The sequence below is a fragment of the Pleurodeles waltl genome, chromosome 4_2, assembly GCF_031143425.1.
Source record: "Pleurodeles waltl isolate 20211129_DDA chromosome 4_2, aPleWal1.hap1.20221129, whole genome shotgun sequence".
Classification (NCBI taxonomy): domain Eukaryota; kingdom Metazoa; phylum Chordata; class Amphibia; order Caudata; family Salamandridae; genus Pleurodeles; species Pleurodeles waltl.
In genome coordinates, this window is record NC_090443.1 from 16,491,829 (window position 1) to 16,507,089 (window position 15,261).

The following is a 15,261-nucleotide window of genomic DNA, read 5'->3' on the forward strand; positions in this document are numbered from 1 at the left end:
TCTAGCCACGCTATCTTTTAAGGGGCCCAAGGCCCTGCTGATGGCCTGTGTAAGAAGGAGGTCCACCTCAGGGGGCAGAGTCTGCTGAGAGGAGCCCTCCCCCGGGGACAGGGTGGGGAAATTATCGTGGTCCTGTGAGGACTGCATGAGGGACACAGAGGAGAGAAAGCGACAGGAAAAAAGTCCCTAAAATATTCACAGGGAAGCCCCCCCGCACTCTTGTCAGGTAAAATGCCCCCGAGGCGACGAGGCCTCGACGCGCGATCGTCGCGTTGCAGTGGCAAAGAAGTCAACTGCTAAGCTGTGTATTGCGAGGGTTGGAGGGTCAAAAGTGAGCAGGGAAACTCGCTTGAAACCCTAAAGCATTGCCTCTGAGGCGTTGGAGCGCTGCGCGGCTCGAAACGCTTAAGGGAACGCTCGGGAATACGAGAGCACGCGAAAGAGCGCCCTCTGGTGGACCCGACACAGATTAGAAAAGAATATCGCGCTCGGGCAAACGAATGCCTACCGCGCGTCCCGGTTGCTAAGCAGCCACACGGAGCAGCGCGCGCGGCAATACAAGGTATAACCAAGCGTTATAACAAGGCAAATTTCAAGAGCAAAGACTTTCCGAACTCTACAAACTCAGAGACAGAAAAGGGGCACTTATCTGTATCAGAGAGCAGTGAAGATAGAGGACGCAGGTCATCGTGATGGGATATTTATACGGACAGTCGGATAGCAGTGTGATTGGACATTTGTTACCATGGGGATGTGGTCCCATGGGTATTGTAGTTTGTTTTTGTTGACCTTTGAACCTGTGGCTAAATAAAAGTGAAGAAAGATGATGCATAATCCTCGCCTCCGAACCTGACATAGAATTACATGTTAGTTTGTCAATCCACACAAATTTAAAAAAAGCCACATGAACGTGCAACACAAACATGGAAATATCACACATACACAGACCGAAAACTTGACAGCCCAGCATTAGGATTATCATTTAAACTGTGACGTGCTGCTGTAACCCTTTAAAGACAGCATTTCAACCCAGACCCTCCAGCTTTACGTACTAAAATGAAATATTAGGTTTCCCGCAATCACGCAACCACGGTTTAACTTATATTTCTTCACTTTCTTTGAAACGGATGTGATGCACGTTCGTCTTATGCTCAAGACGGCCTTGTCTAGCCGCTGTACTCAAAAGTGAGGCTTGAAACACACGCGGCGGGGGTGGTGATTTGCGTGTGACGTCCTACGCTCGCGCCGGTTCGGCTTTCCCAGCGCGCTGAATGGCGGTACGCTGTCCGTACGTGGCAGCAGAATACAGAGTTGTGGGCAGGGCGAGAGCCCCTCCTTTTTCTTCCCACCCGTGTCCGAGGCTTGAGCGTGGCTTCCTCCTGAGCGGAGAGCGCGAGACATGGCGCCCACCAGCGATGTGATGGGCGCCGCCGAGGACGTAGCGGACCAGGTATCTGAAAGGGAGGGCGGCAAACCCCCATGAAGGAGTGGTATAACCCTGGGGCTGAGGTGAACTAGTGAATCTTGTCGAATGGGCCCTCATTATGTGGATTTTCCGGGCGAGGGCTATGTTCTACGGGCTACGAAGGAGATGTTTTTCCACACCCCTGTTAGCTCCACTCTTCTATGTTTTCTATATTTTTTATATTTTGTCTTTTGGGTGTTTTGGACGTCTTCTTCCCCCCATGGCTCCTTTATCCAATAGACCATAAGGAGATATCTGCAAAAAACAAGGCGTTGAACTACATAAAAACCATGATAAACGTCGGTGTCATTCTTCAGATTTGTGTTTAACAATGGCTTCAAGATTTTTTGGGGGTGAAGATGGTTATAGCTTACAGTTTCTAGTAGCTGCAGTACCACATATGCAAGGCATTTTTTTTTTACAAATGCCACTTTGCATTCTATGACTTTACTTTTTCCCCTTTGTAACCAAAAGCTTAAAATCACTCCAGCATGGAAACGAATTGCCTGAAAAGCCAGGGTTGGCAGAAAGTGTGGCCCACATAGCATCTATGATGTTACCAGGTAAATTGGACTCGACAGTTTTAAGTAGGTTTTGGAGAAGATTACCCTGACATCTGTTAGCTTGAAGTTATGATAGTAGTTCCTTCTACTGTGGGTCACGGAGCTGAATATGCAAAGTTATGAGAGATCATTGTGTGTCCTCTTTTGGTTACTTGGGAAAGATGAAATTCTTGTCAGAAAGGTTTACTTTCACTGAGTGCAGAGGGTTTGAATGTAGGTGGGTGAAGTGGGAAGCCCTGTCCGACGTTATTCGATTACAACCTATTTTCTGTTTGAAGCTCAATTGAATACAAACGTTTCCGATTTGGGTTTAGGCTATTCCTCAACCAAGCACCCTGATACCCCAAGGATCAACCTCCATGGTTGACGTGGTGGTGTTGGCGGATGAAGTATGCTGTAGCCCAGCGTAGCTTCCTGATTGGTGCATAGTGATGCAAAGATTCAGGCAATTCAATCATAAAAATACTTTTTATTGAGAAGGGGCTCCTAAACTGCTGCTTCCTCTGCTTCAACCCACTCTCCTGTGTCATTCTAATCCCGCATTCTGTAATCCATACAGACTATTCCATCTCTCACCCGGTACATCACCCTTACAAGCTACACTTACACACTATCAAAACCATATACACCAGTCTCTCTTTGATTTTCATTTGACAACAGCTGTGCATTTACCTTCGCTTCGGCCAAATCCACTAACCCTCCTAACCTTGCATTTTGTGTATGCATCTTCGACTGTTACGTTCCCTCACCACGTCTAGCGCCTATGACGATCCACACGTAGTGTATGTGTGTGTGTGTGTGTGTGTGTGTATATATATATTGTACCGCACTTAGGAAGTGAATTACGGAGAGAGCGGCATTTGCTGTTATGTTGGGTCTTTCGCCCAGTAGGTATTTTTGAGGATTATGGGGCCTTGTATTTGGGGTTTTACAGCCCATGAAGGTTTGAAAACATTCTGACTACTTGGTTGCATAAACTTTGGAGGCTTTCAGGGAGTTTCTTAGGGAATCCTTTGAATGACGTCGGGGTATGCAATGCATTTCCGTGGCATCGTTGAGAGTGCAACTTGTGGGTTTGAAAAACGAATTGTATACGTTGTGTACGCCCTGGGTCTGCTTAGTATATAGAGACTGAAATTAACTGGGTGTGATGTGTATTGGAGTAATGAGCTGGAGTCTAATTGGATGACATCGCGAGGTTCCAGATGGACTGTCATTGATTGAACAGGGACTGCATAGCGTGTATTAACGCAGCTTTTTTATAATTGAAAGAGCCGGGTCTGCACAGTATACAGTTTGTAGAGTGTACTGAGAAAGACCTACGTCCACAGTGTTGTATTTCCCAGACTTTGGTATGTAGTGTGTTGTGAGTGGCGAAACTGTGTGTGTGTGCATTATGACTGGGTATTGCAAAGTATACTGTGCACTCAGTATTATATGTCTTGGTTCTGTGTGCAGTGGCTAACAGGTGGGCACATGCGTTATGTTCAGAGTATTGTGTGACTGCTGGCCTTGTAATATAATATACGGATAGTGACCGTTTTCTGTACAGTAGCACTATGGGTGACAGATAGCTGTGCCTAGTCTATCGTGAAAGACCATTGAGCCTATGGGGAATGACCACTGTTATAGGTAACTAGACTTGAGTGATCCGTGTTCTGTGGTTGGTTCTGATAGGTAAGTGTACTCTACAGCTGGCAGATTGATCTGCGCTTTGGAATGACAATGCTATATGTGCGCAGTGAACTGATGTGTGGGATGAGCATGCATAATGCTCTTTGAGTTAAAGATGTAGGTCTTTCTGTATAGTAAGTTAGCAGTCGTAGAACCAGACCACTGCATTGCAGGTGACAGGGTTGGTTATGCATTAAACAGTTGACAGCGTATTGTGGTTGATAACTGAGTGTATGGTGTACTTTGATGACAGCCGAGTATCTGTTGGCAACAGCTGGATGTGCAGAGTATTGTATTTGACAACACTCGCCTAGCCCCGTGTACTGTAGTGATAAAGGTATATAGTGGTGATAGCTAGCTGTGTATTGTACTATAGGCGACAACTGTATTATGGACTGCACTGGTAATGACGATTGACTGCACTTTTGGTGAAAGCTGGTTGTGAACAGGGTTCTCTAGGTGACTCCTAGCGGTACATTTTACTGTAGGTGACGGTGTAGTGTACCAGGAGTAACAGCTGATTGCACAGCTGGCACACAACCACTGTGCAGACAGTGCACATAGTATACTGTGAGTGACACATGACAGTACATAAAGGACAGTGAGTAGCAGGTTGCTGTGCACTAATTGTGACAGCTGGTTGTGCACAGTGTAGTTTTCAAGAGCCGGCAGTAGTTTGCTATGGGCGACACCTGGATGTGCATGTATTGTGTATGACAGTTGGCTGTGGTCAGTTAGCGACAGATAGTGAGCATGCAGCGTTATTTGGTACAAAGCTGTGTGTAGTGTATTATGGTTGACTGAAGTTGACATGCATACCATAGGTTACTTAGGTGGGTGCTTGCAGTGTATTTTGGTGATACACAGGTCAACTCAGCATGGGCGACAAAGCAGAGTCCTTAAAATATGTAAACGAGCTGGGTGAATATACATGTACAGAAGAAACATACATTATTTACTGTGTACAGTTGCCAGCAAATAATGTGTATCCATCACAGAGCTTTGGTACAAAGCTCTCAATTTATTATCAGTGCATGGAAAAATGTGGAAGGTAGTTTGAGTGGTTCAACTGTGGAAAGCATACTTACGATGATTTGCAGGAGGTCTTGTAAACTACGTCTCCGAGGGAAAGAAAACAGGAATAGATTTCTCGGATTAGCATGACCCAGTTCAGTGTTCAGTTGAAAGTCCTAGAGCAAAGATATTAAACTGAGAAATGGCACACATATCACACCTGCACTGCACATAGTTATGTACCTAAGTAAGATGGTGACTTTAAATCATGTAAACGATGCTGCTGTTTTCATTTAATCTTGCGAGAGTCGACAGAGACAAATTACTCTTCGCGATTTGCGCTCCACCCTAAACGGGGAAGGTCAAGTGCCAGAGCAGTGCGCTCGCCTGAATCCCCGAGTTCCCTTTGCTTAATTTCTTCATTTTTTTTAAGCATACTGAACAGGTAAATCAAGGTGGTCTGCTAAGTGGCAGGGTGGTAATGAATCTCATGCTGGTGTGTTATTACAGATATAATCATATGTTCCTGCAGAGGATTTTCATTTCTATACTTTTTAAGCATACTGGGCAGGCAAATTAAGAATGTCTGGCCAAGTGGCTGTCTAGCACTGAGCCTGCAGCCGGTGTGTCATTAGACATAATAATCCTTTCCAGCCTATGACCTATAAACAGATGCGTAACATGCTCGTTCTGGATCTTCTTATCTACATGTAACCCTACACCTCTCGAAATATTCTGCACTGCTGTACTCAACACTTTTTTGCAAAATAGCTTCCACATAAATACAAACACTTTTCTACTCTCTGCAGTAAAGATCAGCATTAAATGTCAGTCGGGCCTGGGGTCCTTAGATGCGAGATTGTTTATGAGAATGCACAATTCGAGAGGCACTTTTTATCGTCGTCAGAAGAATGATAGGCTGAGTCACCCCACCAGGTGACAGTGCTCTAGATTCTTGTGTTGGTGTTATACTTACATTGTGCCTCCTTGGAGTTGACGACGATGGTTAAAGGAGACCTGCCCAAAAATTCCCAGTCACCTTTTACTGATACAGGCACGGGACTATATTTTTTTGTAGTTTGCCGGGGGGGGGAGAGGGGGACACAGCAGCAAACCTTTCGGACAACGTCATGCTCTCTTTTAGATGCGACTAACGAAAGAAATTAGAATGGTCTCATTGGTGTCAAGCGTAGGAGTGGTACTTTCTAGAAAATATGGAGTTATAGACAGAGGCGATGGTAGACAAGCTCCTGGATCAGCAATCTCTTGCTGGACACAGTGAACAATGCACGTTTATATGTATAGACAACTGTTCTGATGTTCATGTGCTTTATTGCCTGATTGGTGTCAGATCATCTAACACTATCCTGTACTTCCTCCGTCTGGCCCAGTTCCTGCGTGTGACCAAACGGTACCTACCTCACCTGGCTCATCTCTGCCTGATCAGCACCTTCTTGGAGGATGGAGTCCGCATGTGGTTCCAGTGGAGCGACCAGAGGGACTACATCAACATGTCCTGGGGCTGCGGCCTCTTCCTGGCCACGCTGTTCGTGCTGGTCAACATGCTCGGGCAGCTAGGTAAGGGCTGGCATAGAAATTGTGCCCGGTGCGTTTTCTGCAAAGTGCTCCCAGTCTTATTCTGTAGTCACACTGTTGTTCATTATGTTAGTGCGCCATGCAACTTGAACTTGATGCTCAAGAGTGACTCGGCTCTCTGTAAGGTGATGTCCAGAATGAAAGCCTGTCTCCTTGTATTTCTTTCTGTAAGATCTGGTGTTCCTCATTGTACAGATGGGGCCTTCTCTGGCTACGTCATCCTGCTGGGTACACCAAACAATCAATCAGTATTTGTAAAGCGTGGCTACGTGTCTGTGAGGTTCTCAAGGCCCTGGGGGAGGTCCTCATCCTAAGAGCCACGTCTTGAGGTCCTTCCTGAAGATGGTGAGCGACTGGCTTTGTCTGAGGTATAGGGGGAGGTTGTTCCTGCTCTTCGCTGCAGTGTAGGTGAAGGATCGTCCTCTGGCTGTGGGTTTGCGGATGCGAGGTATGGTGGTCAGGGCCATCTGGGCAGAGCTGAGGGATCTGGTGGGTGGTGTGGAAGGAGATGCTGTGGTTCAGGTAGGCTGGTCCTGCGTTGCGTATGGCCTTGTACGTGTGGGTGAGAAGCTTGAAGGTGATTCGCTTCTTGATCAGTAGCCAGTGTAGGGTCCTTAGGTGTTGGGAGATGTTCTCGGTGAGAGAGGTCCAGAATGAGTCTGGCGGTGGCATTCTGGATGAGTTGTAGTTTTTTAATGTTTCTGGTTGAGGTGCCGGCGTAGAGGGTGTTGCCGTAATCAAGCTTTCTAGTGACCAAGGCGTGGGTGACTGTCCTGTTGCAGTCTGCTGGGATCCATCTGAAGATCTTCTGAAGTTTGCAAAGTGTGTGCCAGCAGGAGGAGGCAACAGAGTTTACCTGGCAGGTCATGGATAGGGAGGAGTCGATGATGATTCCTAAGTTGCAGGCATGCACAATTGGTGCAGGTGGGAGGGGTTGGGCACTGAGGGATGTGGGCCACCAGGAGTCGTCCCAAGCTGACGTGGCATTTCTGAAGATGAGCTCAGTATTGTCGAAGTTGAGCTTGAGGCAGCTTTTTCTCATCCAGGTGGCTACGGCTTCCATTCATGAGTGGAAGTTCCTTTTGGCCGTGTCTTCAGTGAGGGAAATGATGAGTTGTGTCTTGTCAGCGTATGACACTATGTTCATACCGTGGCTTCAGACGATGGCAGTGAGAGGGCCATGTATATGTTGAACAGTGTGATACTCAGTGAGGATCCTTGGGGGACTCCGCAGTTGACTCCTGTGAGTCTGGAAGTGTAGGGTGGAGTCTGACCCTCTGCGTCCTCCCGGAGAGTAAGGAGGGGATCCATTCCAGGGTTCTCCTGTGGATTCCTATGTCATGGAGTCTGGTGCACAGAGTGCTGTGGGAGATCGTGTTGAATGCTGCTGAGAGGTCGAGGAGTATGAGTGCTGCGGTGTGGCCGTGGTCTAGGAGTAATCTGATGTCGTCAGTGGCTGCCAATAGGGCTGCCTCTGCTGTGGTTGCTGCGGAAGCCGGACTGGGAGCTGTCCAGGGAGTTGTTGGCCTCGATGAAATTCCAAATTTGTGCCTTGATATGCTTTCTTCAGTATTTTGGCGGGGTAGGTTAGCAGCGAGATAGGCCGGAAATTCTTTAGCTCTGAGGGTCAGCCGAAGGTTTCTTCAGGGGAGGGCCTATTGCAGCGTGTTTCCAGTCCTTGTGGAAGGTGCCTGTGTTGATGGTGCGGTTGATTGGTTTTCGGAGCTCAGGGCGATCAATGCAATATCTCTGATATATGTGATGCGGGCAGGGGTCCAAGGGGGCTCCCGAGTGGGTGCTGTTCATGATGTTGACTGTTTCTTCTGTGGGCTCACGATGCTACTCCGCACTAGTGATAGCCCAAAAGAGTGATAACCTATGCCAACGTGGAGGCAGTAGGAGGATTCATCACTACAATAAAGCTTCTTTGGCAGTTCTTTACTGTTTTAGCATAACATGCTAGGGGTCAGAATTGGGATATTCTGGCAGACCCAGTGGGTGTCTATGATGGAGTATCGTTTTCCATGGCAGGATTGAGTTGTACTGTGGGACCCAGTACTTGTGCATTAGTAGTGCTGCAGGTCAGGATTGGTGTGTGATAAAGTAGATCTATTTGACATTGTGTTTCTATTTCTTTCAGTTGGCTGTGTGCTCGTATTGGGCAGAAAGTTTGTTCCCTATGCTTGTTTTGGGCTTTTTGGAATTATTTTCCTACAGGTGAGTCATTTACCTCTGATGGCAATCATTTCAATGTTAATCATTTTTGCTTTTACCTTTGCCTGCTTCTCCTGAAACCTTTCATTGGACCAGAGAGGGGGGGGTGTATACAGTGTGTTGTGTGTGCTGTGGTAGTGTTCTTGATAAGGAATAGTGCTCTGTGGTGCTTGGTGTGCAGATTTTTCATTTCCTCCAGTTTTCATTACACTTGTGAGCATCATGCAGAACCCCTGAAGCTGCAGTTCAGTCTGTGTCTGCATGGAAATGAGAAATACATTCAGTAAGTAATTAAAAATAATATTCACAATCGGTGATCTTATGAAAGGATATGTATTTATTGCATGTTTTGTGGACAACCACACATAACATACTGTACAAAACTATAGAGCAGTGTAAGTTATAGGCAGTGCCTAATTTGTAAAAGAATAAGTGCTGGGTCCCAAACATTTGCACATAAGCTGAGTGCTGGGTCCCAAACTTTTGCACATAAGCTGACATCTGGCTATCATCGAATCTCAGGGGGGGCTGAATAGATTCCACCTCGCACTTCTTTCACCCACCACCAGACACTTCTGTCTTTATCCTCCTTCTCTCACCTTTGTGTTTTTCTTTCTCTTGCACTTGGTCAAAGTCTTATGAGGAAAAATGAGTGCTGGTTCCCAAAAATCAGTGCTGGTGAGCCCCTCCTGCAACCACCAGTTCCAATTAAGCATTGGTTATGGGGTATACAGGAAAGTACCCATGTTGCTTGAGACATGGACACAGTCGGTAAAACAAGTACAGAACATTGATCAGTTAGCTGCATTTCGGCTGTGAAAATTGAAGGATACATGGAGGTGTATTGTGATGAGCTTTTCAGGAATTTGGTTCCCACCCATATCACCGGGGAGACTCCAGAGCCTGGATTGGAATAAACACCCCTACCACTCAGTACTGGGTTCCAGTTCAGTTTTCTCGGCCTGTAATGGGAGAAAGGTGGGTTGACAATACAATTTCTTCTCGCGTTGTAAATAGGATCATGAGAAGAAAGGAGCAGTAAGGTAGCAAAAAGGATCTTTGAAGCTGTATAGAAATGGTGGGTCATACAAAAAATTATGGTGTGTTAAACAGGCATCCAGAATGAAAGAGCAGATGGCCTAGAGTTAGTCAGCAACTTCCGAGAAATGGATGATAGTGGGGAACATTACTGTGTGTAAGACGTTAGGCACTAGTGTTGCTTGCTCACTGGCTGCTGCGCTTGAAGCTTCTAGACAATTTTCACTGATCATTCCAGACACTGGCGCTGGGGTGTGTGCCTAAAATCTCCCCCCCCCCCCCCCCGAACTGTAGTTTCTTTTAGTGTGGGTTTGGTCCTCGCAGTGATTCTTTCTGCCCCAACCCAACAAAATGCAAACACATTAAAGCCTATAAATGGAATAAAGAGAGAAGACATCAGAAACATAGGTGCTCTAAAACATACTTAAAAAGAGCTGGTGCTATAGCCCCCTAATCTGTATGTAGTGTGGTGATGGCAGAGTACTGGAGGATGGAACATTACCAGTCTATAACCTCATGTTGTGTGTGGTGTGTTTTTTTAATTTTTTTATTTTTATTTATTATATACTTCCCCTTGCCCAGGTCTCCCATTTTCCCCCGGGATTTGAATAATTGTGGTTTTGTTTGACTACCTCTTCTTTACGCTTGCTAACTTTCCTTGGTTTATTTTGCAGACCATTGCCTACAGTATTTTATGGGATCTGAAATTCCTAATGAGGTGAGTTCAGCTGCACCATCCCTTTTATAGGGTTCATGGGGAGTATCTTTGGACACATCTTCTCAGAGCTTTCACCCTAGCCCGCTGACTATCACTTTTATTTACCAATATGGAATCCTGTCTGTTGGGACAAAATTTCCTTTGAGAGTAATCTGTGGTTAACTTTTGCCCTAAAGGGTTGTGGGAAAGATAATATAAAATACTGAGGAAAATGCCCTAGCATTCCTGCAAGCGCTGGCACTCCATTCCACTCCCCTTTAGGCCTGTGATTGAGTTTTTCAGTCAGGACTCCAAGTGCTTGGTTTAATTTGGGTGCTGATTAGGAGCTGAATTGAGAAGGCAGCTGACTGATCTCATTTGCTCAATATCCGCTCCTGACAACCAACTGGTTTGCTAGGATCCACTCTAGAAGAGTGTTAAGACTTCATGGTCTTTCTGCCCTGATTCCAGTGAGTGACATTTGATCAAGAGGTTACAAAATGGTATGGTGGCTTTGAAAATGCAGTTGTCGTCACTGTGACATAATAGGTTCATAGCTTTGTTTTACAGTTTTAGTTGCTCAGCTGATTTCCTGTTTACCTTCACAGGAACATGGCACTTGGTGGCGGATTGCTTCTACTGTTAGCAGAGTCCAGGTCGGAAGGGAAGTCTATGTTTGCTGGCGTCCCCACCATGAATGATAATTCTCCACGGCAGTATATGCAGCTGGGTGGCCGGGTGCTGCTAGTCCTCATGTTCATGACCTTGCTGCACTTCGAAGCTAGTGCCTTTACTGTAAGTGCCCTGCTTACTTAGCATGCTTTTCTGCCTCTTGGTGGTTGGGACAGGGCCAGGAGGACAGTGTGGGTAACTTGATGTCTGAGTGTTAACTGCGGACTACTTTGTGTGGTGATTTTAGAAACATCAAGACAACCCTTTATGTATGGGGTGACAGAAGTGTCAGTGTTTTGATAAGAGAATCCAATTAAAATGTTTTCCTAAGTGACTATCAAACCTTTTTGATTGGGGGCTGGACCACCGTTTAGCTTCTCATTGTAATAAGGACCTTGCAGCTCTCCAGCATGCATTTCATTATCACCCTGGGTAGTTTTAAGCACCCAAGGTTGACCAGAAACTTAGATTTGGCCTGTTTCTAATCTGATGGCCCTTAACTAGGCCCTGCAGTCTTTCTACCCCCATACACCACCTTATATGCTGTTAGTGCTTTTAGCACCAAATGCAGCTCTGGAACTATCCAAGGTGCAGAATTAGTCATTGATGATCATTGACAGTTAAAGCAGAGGTCTATAACTTTTTATGTAATCAAAGCTTACCTGCATGTTGAATGAAAATCCTCCTGATCTTTTAATACTATAAGCAATGTAGTAGTAATCACATCAGACAAGATTACATTAATGGTCACCATATGCAAGATTACTAGCAGTGATCACCTCCATGCGTCAGGCACGGTTGCCTTCACTAATGCAACACCTGCTTGAACAATGTCAGATGCCCTTCATGGGGAATACATAACCGCCATAGCTGCAGTGCCCCACTACCACCATAGTAATATCATTACTAGTGTTCCCAGCACCTTTATCATTTTACCCCTCAAATATCCGCTTTAAATATAGTTTGGGAATTCAGCCATGTTTCTCCAAACATCAGTTTATGAATTCTGAAAATACACACATTTTCGTTTCAAATACACTTTAATTTTGGTATACATATATTAATTCAACAAAGCGCAATCCTCTAATTTAGTTTACTGGGCTGAACAAAGGAGAGCTACTTGCAGGTAGCTAGAAAACTACCAGTAGCTCATGGAGAAGCCTGTGTTAGTCTGTAACAGCCCAAAGCTAAAAAGGACCTCAAGGCCTATCCTACCGATCTGTCTCGGGCTTTGCAGAGAAGTAAACCAGTGGTTAGACGAATTGAAGGTTTTCAAATTATAACACTAGTTTTGCTTTGGCCTAACTGTTTTTGGCAAAGGCTTCTTTTTTTGCATGTGCTTAATCGTAACTGTTTTATTAATCTTAAATATGTATTGGAAATGTATTTTCAAAGCAATATCTCTGCCTGTCAATCATCTTTTGTATCTCTGTTACAACCTTCACACCACATCCCATTTGCAAGGCCTGGACTGCTAGCCTGGAGCTACTGCCGGAAAGTCAAGAAGGCTATAGCGATCCGTCTAATGATTGCAGTTTTATTGTCAGGCATTTTTGGTCACAGCTGGAGTACGGAGCATTGCTTATGGAGCTGCTAGGCGTTTTTACAACCAGAAACATCTAGAGAAGTAGTCCTTATATTATATGAAAATAGTGTGCTAACTTTGTCACGGAGACCTATCGGACTCAGAGTACATGCTGAAGCTTCTGCATCCACAAGCTCCTTTGCATACTTTTGTAAAAGAAGACACTGTGTTGGGCAGTGACACAGAACATCTGATTATCCCCTTATTGATCTAATGTAGTTACCCTTCTCTGTATTTTGGTTCACCTGCTGCCATTCACACTGTTCTCCTTTCTTTTCTTTATGGCCCTCCTCTCTAAGGGGTTCTCACCATATCTTTTTACACCTTACTAGATGTCTCACTTCTCATAGTTTCTTTATTAGTGCCAAGGGCATGAGAAACATGTTTTAGCACTGTAATTGTTTTTCCATCCATGCAGCTTGCTAACAGGGAACGTTTGCTAACTTAGCCCTCCCTAGTGCCTCTCCTGCTTTTTAAACTGGTGCACACCATTATGTTTGTGTTTTTTTCCTATCTAAATGGCTTTTAAAAACAATTCCCAAGGTCGGTGGTGAACCTCAACTATAGCAGCTCATAGCGCAGACCATACCGTAAAAACCTCTTACATCGAATGCTTCTACATTTTGGTGTCCAAGGGACATTTCCAGTTTAAATGTGTAAATAACAGTTTAAATGATTTACCTTTTTAAAATTGTGGATTAATTGTCAGTAAGGGCTGGATCATTTCCAGATTTTTAGGATAACCACTAGCCATGTAAATGTATGCAGTCTTGATTCTTTCAAGTAAATGTATCTCTGGATAGCCTGAAACACTAGCATGGGTCCTCTGCTCTAGGACAACATGGACATTTCTGATCCAAAAGATTGGAATCAATTTCATTAATGGGTTTAAGTATTTAATTTAGGCATATGCATTAAATACACCTGTTTGAAGTATATTGAGCCCATTTTAGAATGGTCTGCAGGTACTGTGAGCCACTTTTCACAAGACATTTTTTTAATTAGCTTTTAATTTCGGTATTGGTGCAACATTTAAAAAAAAAACCTATTGTAAGTTATGATCTGTAAAATTCTACTCATTCCTATTAGAAAATCCATCTGCTTGGGGCAAAGAGAAGGATAGGCAGCGCTGCTTCACTTGCCTTCTGATAGTAGCGGGTGTCTCTTAACATTAAACATTAGTTTTTATGGTAGAAAGGGCATTTCAAGAGAGAAATCCCAAAACCAATCTAACAGACTTAGTTGGGTCCCATTGGTCTATAAGGCCTGTACATTCAGGTATGTTTAGATTTAATACGTGAGTTTCTTCATTTGTGCTAGAAGTCGCATGTTTCTAATAAATTTTTGGCTTCTCTAGATCTTCCAGGACATCTTTGGGACTGCTTTGATCATCCTGGTGGCTATAGGTTTCAAGACCAAGCTGGCAGCCCTGACTCTGGTGCTGTGGCTGCTTGTCATTAACCTGGTGCAGAACGCCTTCTGGAACATCCCCACCTACCGACCCCTGCACGACTTCCTCAAGTATGACTTTTTCCAGACCATGTCGGTCATCGGGGGCCTTCTCCTCGTGGTAGCTCTGGGACCTGGCGGAGTATCTATGGATGAGCACAAGAAAAAGTGGTAGTGGAGAGGCCAGAGAGAGACTGATGCCTGAGAGCACAATGCCGTACAATATATATATTTTTATTTTAGGCCCGTTTGTGTATTTTTTTCATTTGTATATGATTATTAACATCTATCACTGTTCACTGTTGCCTTATCAGCATAGAGGTCTCTTTTTTTTCTATCAAAGGCAGTTGGAGACATCTATGAATTAAAATGTTTTGTGGATCCGTAGCCTTTGTATCAGCACATTTTTTATGATGCAGCAGTTTTTGGAGGAGCAGGCACTTCTAGGGAGCTTACTGGAAAACTTGGTGAGCTTGGACTATCTCGTTCTGATGCCAGGAGTGGAATTCTGATGTTGCAGTGTAGGGTGCCCTCTTCAACAGCGTACCAAAAGGGAATTCTTATTTCACATCGCAAAGGTAAGTGTCTACATTGATGGCCCCGGGACAGCAGGAGAGGTTGTTGCATTAGCCAAAAGCATATAGTCTGCTGCTTGATCACAATCCCAGGGTGAGCAAGAAGGTACCCTGAGATCGTAGCCCACATTAGAGGGTATCCTATCTGGACAACACAAGAATAGTTGTGAGGTTACTGTATTTGTTCCAGCACTCTGGCTTAGCTATAAAGAGGTCATGAGCCCAGAGTCCAGCTCACTGGGTGTCCTACCTCATCGGGTGTTATGGTTAACAGTAAAGTTGTTTCGGAAACACTCCTCAGCACGCGTGTTGTGTAATGGTTCTTGTCTGGGTGTAGAAGGTAGCGAGAACATGCCAGAATCATTTAACTGGTTTTGTAAATTGGCTCCTAGAGAAGTCCGAATTACTGTATTCAAGACCAGCCGTGCGATTTTGGGGGCACTTCTTTTAAGTGATTGAGTATCCAATTTTATGCAATACTCTGATACCATACAGGCTTATCTTTGGGAAATGTGTAAAGTGTTTATGCAGTACTAAAACAGAAAAATAGTCAAAATAATAAAATTTCCTAACTGAATTAGAAGATAGAGTGACTTCTAATAAATGCATTGACACCAAAGTGACAAATCTAATAATTGGGACAAGAGATAACAATTTTAAAAATGTAAAGTAGAAATGTTTCCAGAAAGCATAAACCACCAATGGTAGTCAGTGGTCCA

General features: G+C 44.6%; 1 protein-coding gene across 1 annotated transcript; it reads left to right on the forward strand.

The window, feature by feature from the left end:
* The first annotated feature begins 1,266 nt into the window (after positions 1 to 1,266).
* LOC138292062 (surfeit locus protein 4-like) lies at positions 1,267 to 14,354 on the forward strand. The gene is made up of 6 exons (XM_069230417.1): positions 1,267 to 1,450; positions 6,108 to 6,294; positions 8,453 to 8,529; positions 10,239 to 10,282; positions 10,870 to 11,056; positions 13,876 to 14,354. The coding sequence occupies exons 1-6, from the start codon at positions 1,400 to 1,402 to the stop codon at positions 14,140 to 14,142; spliced, it is 813 nt and encodes a 270-aa protein (XP_069086518.1). The 5' UTR covers positions 1,267 to 1,399; the 3' UTR covers positions 14,143 to 14,354.
* Positions 14,355 to 15,261: the final 907 nt, after the last annotated feature.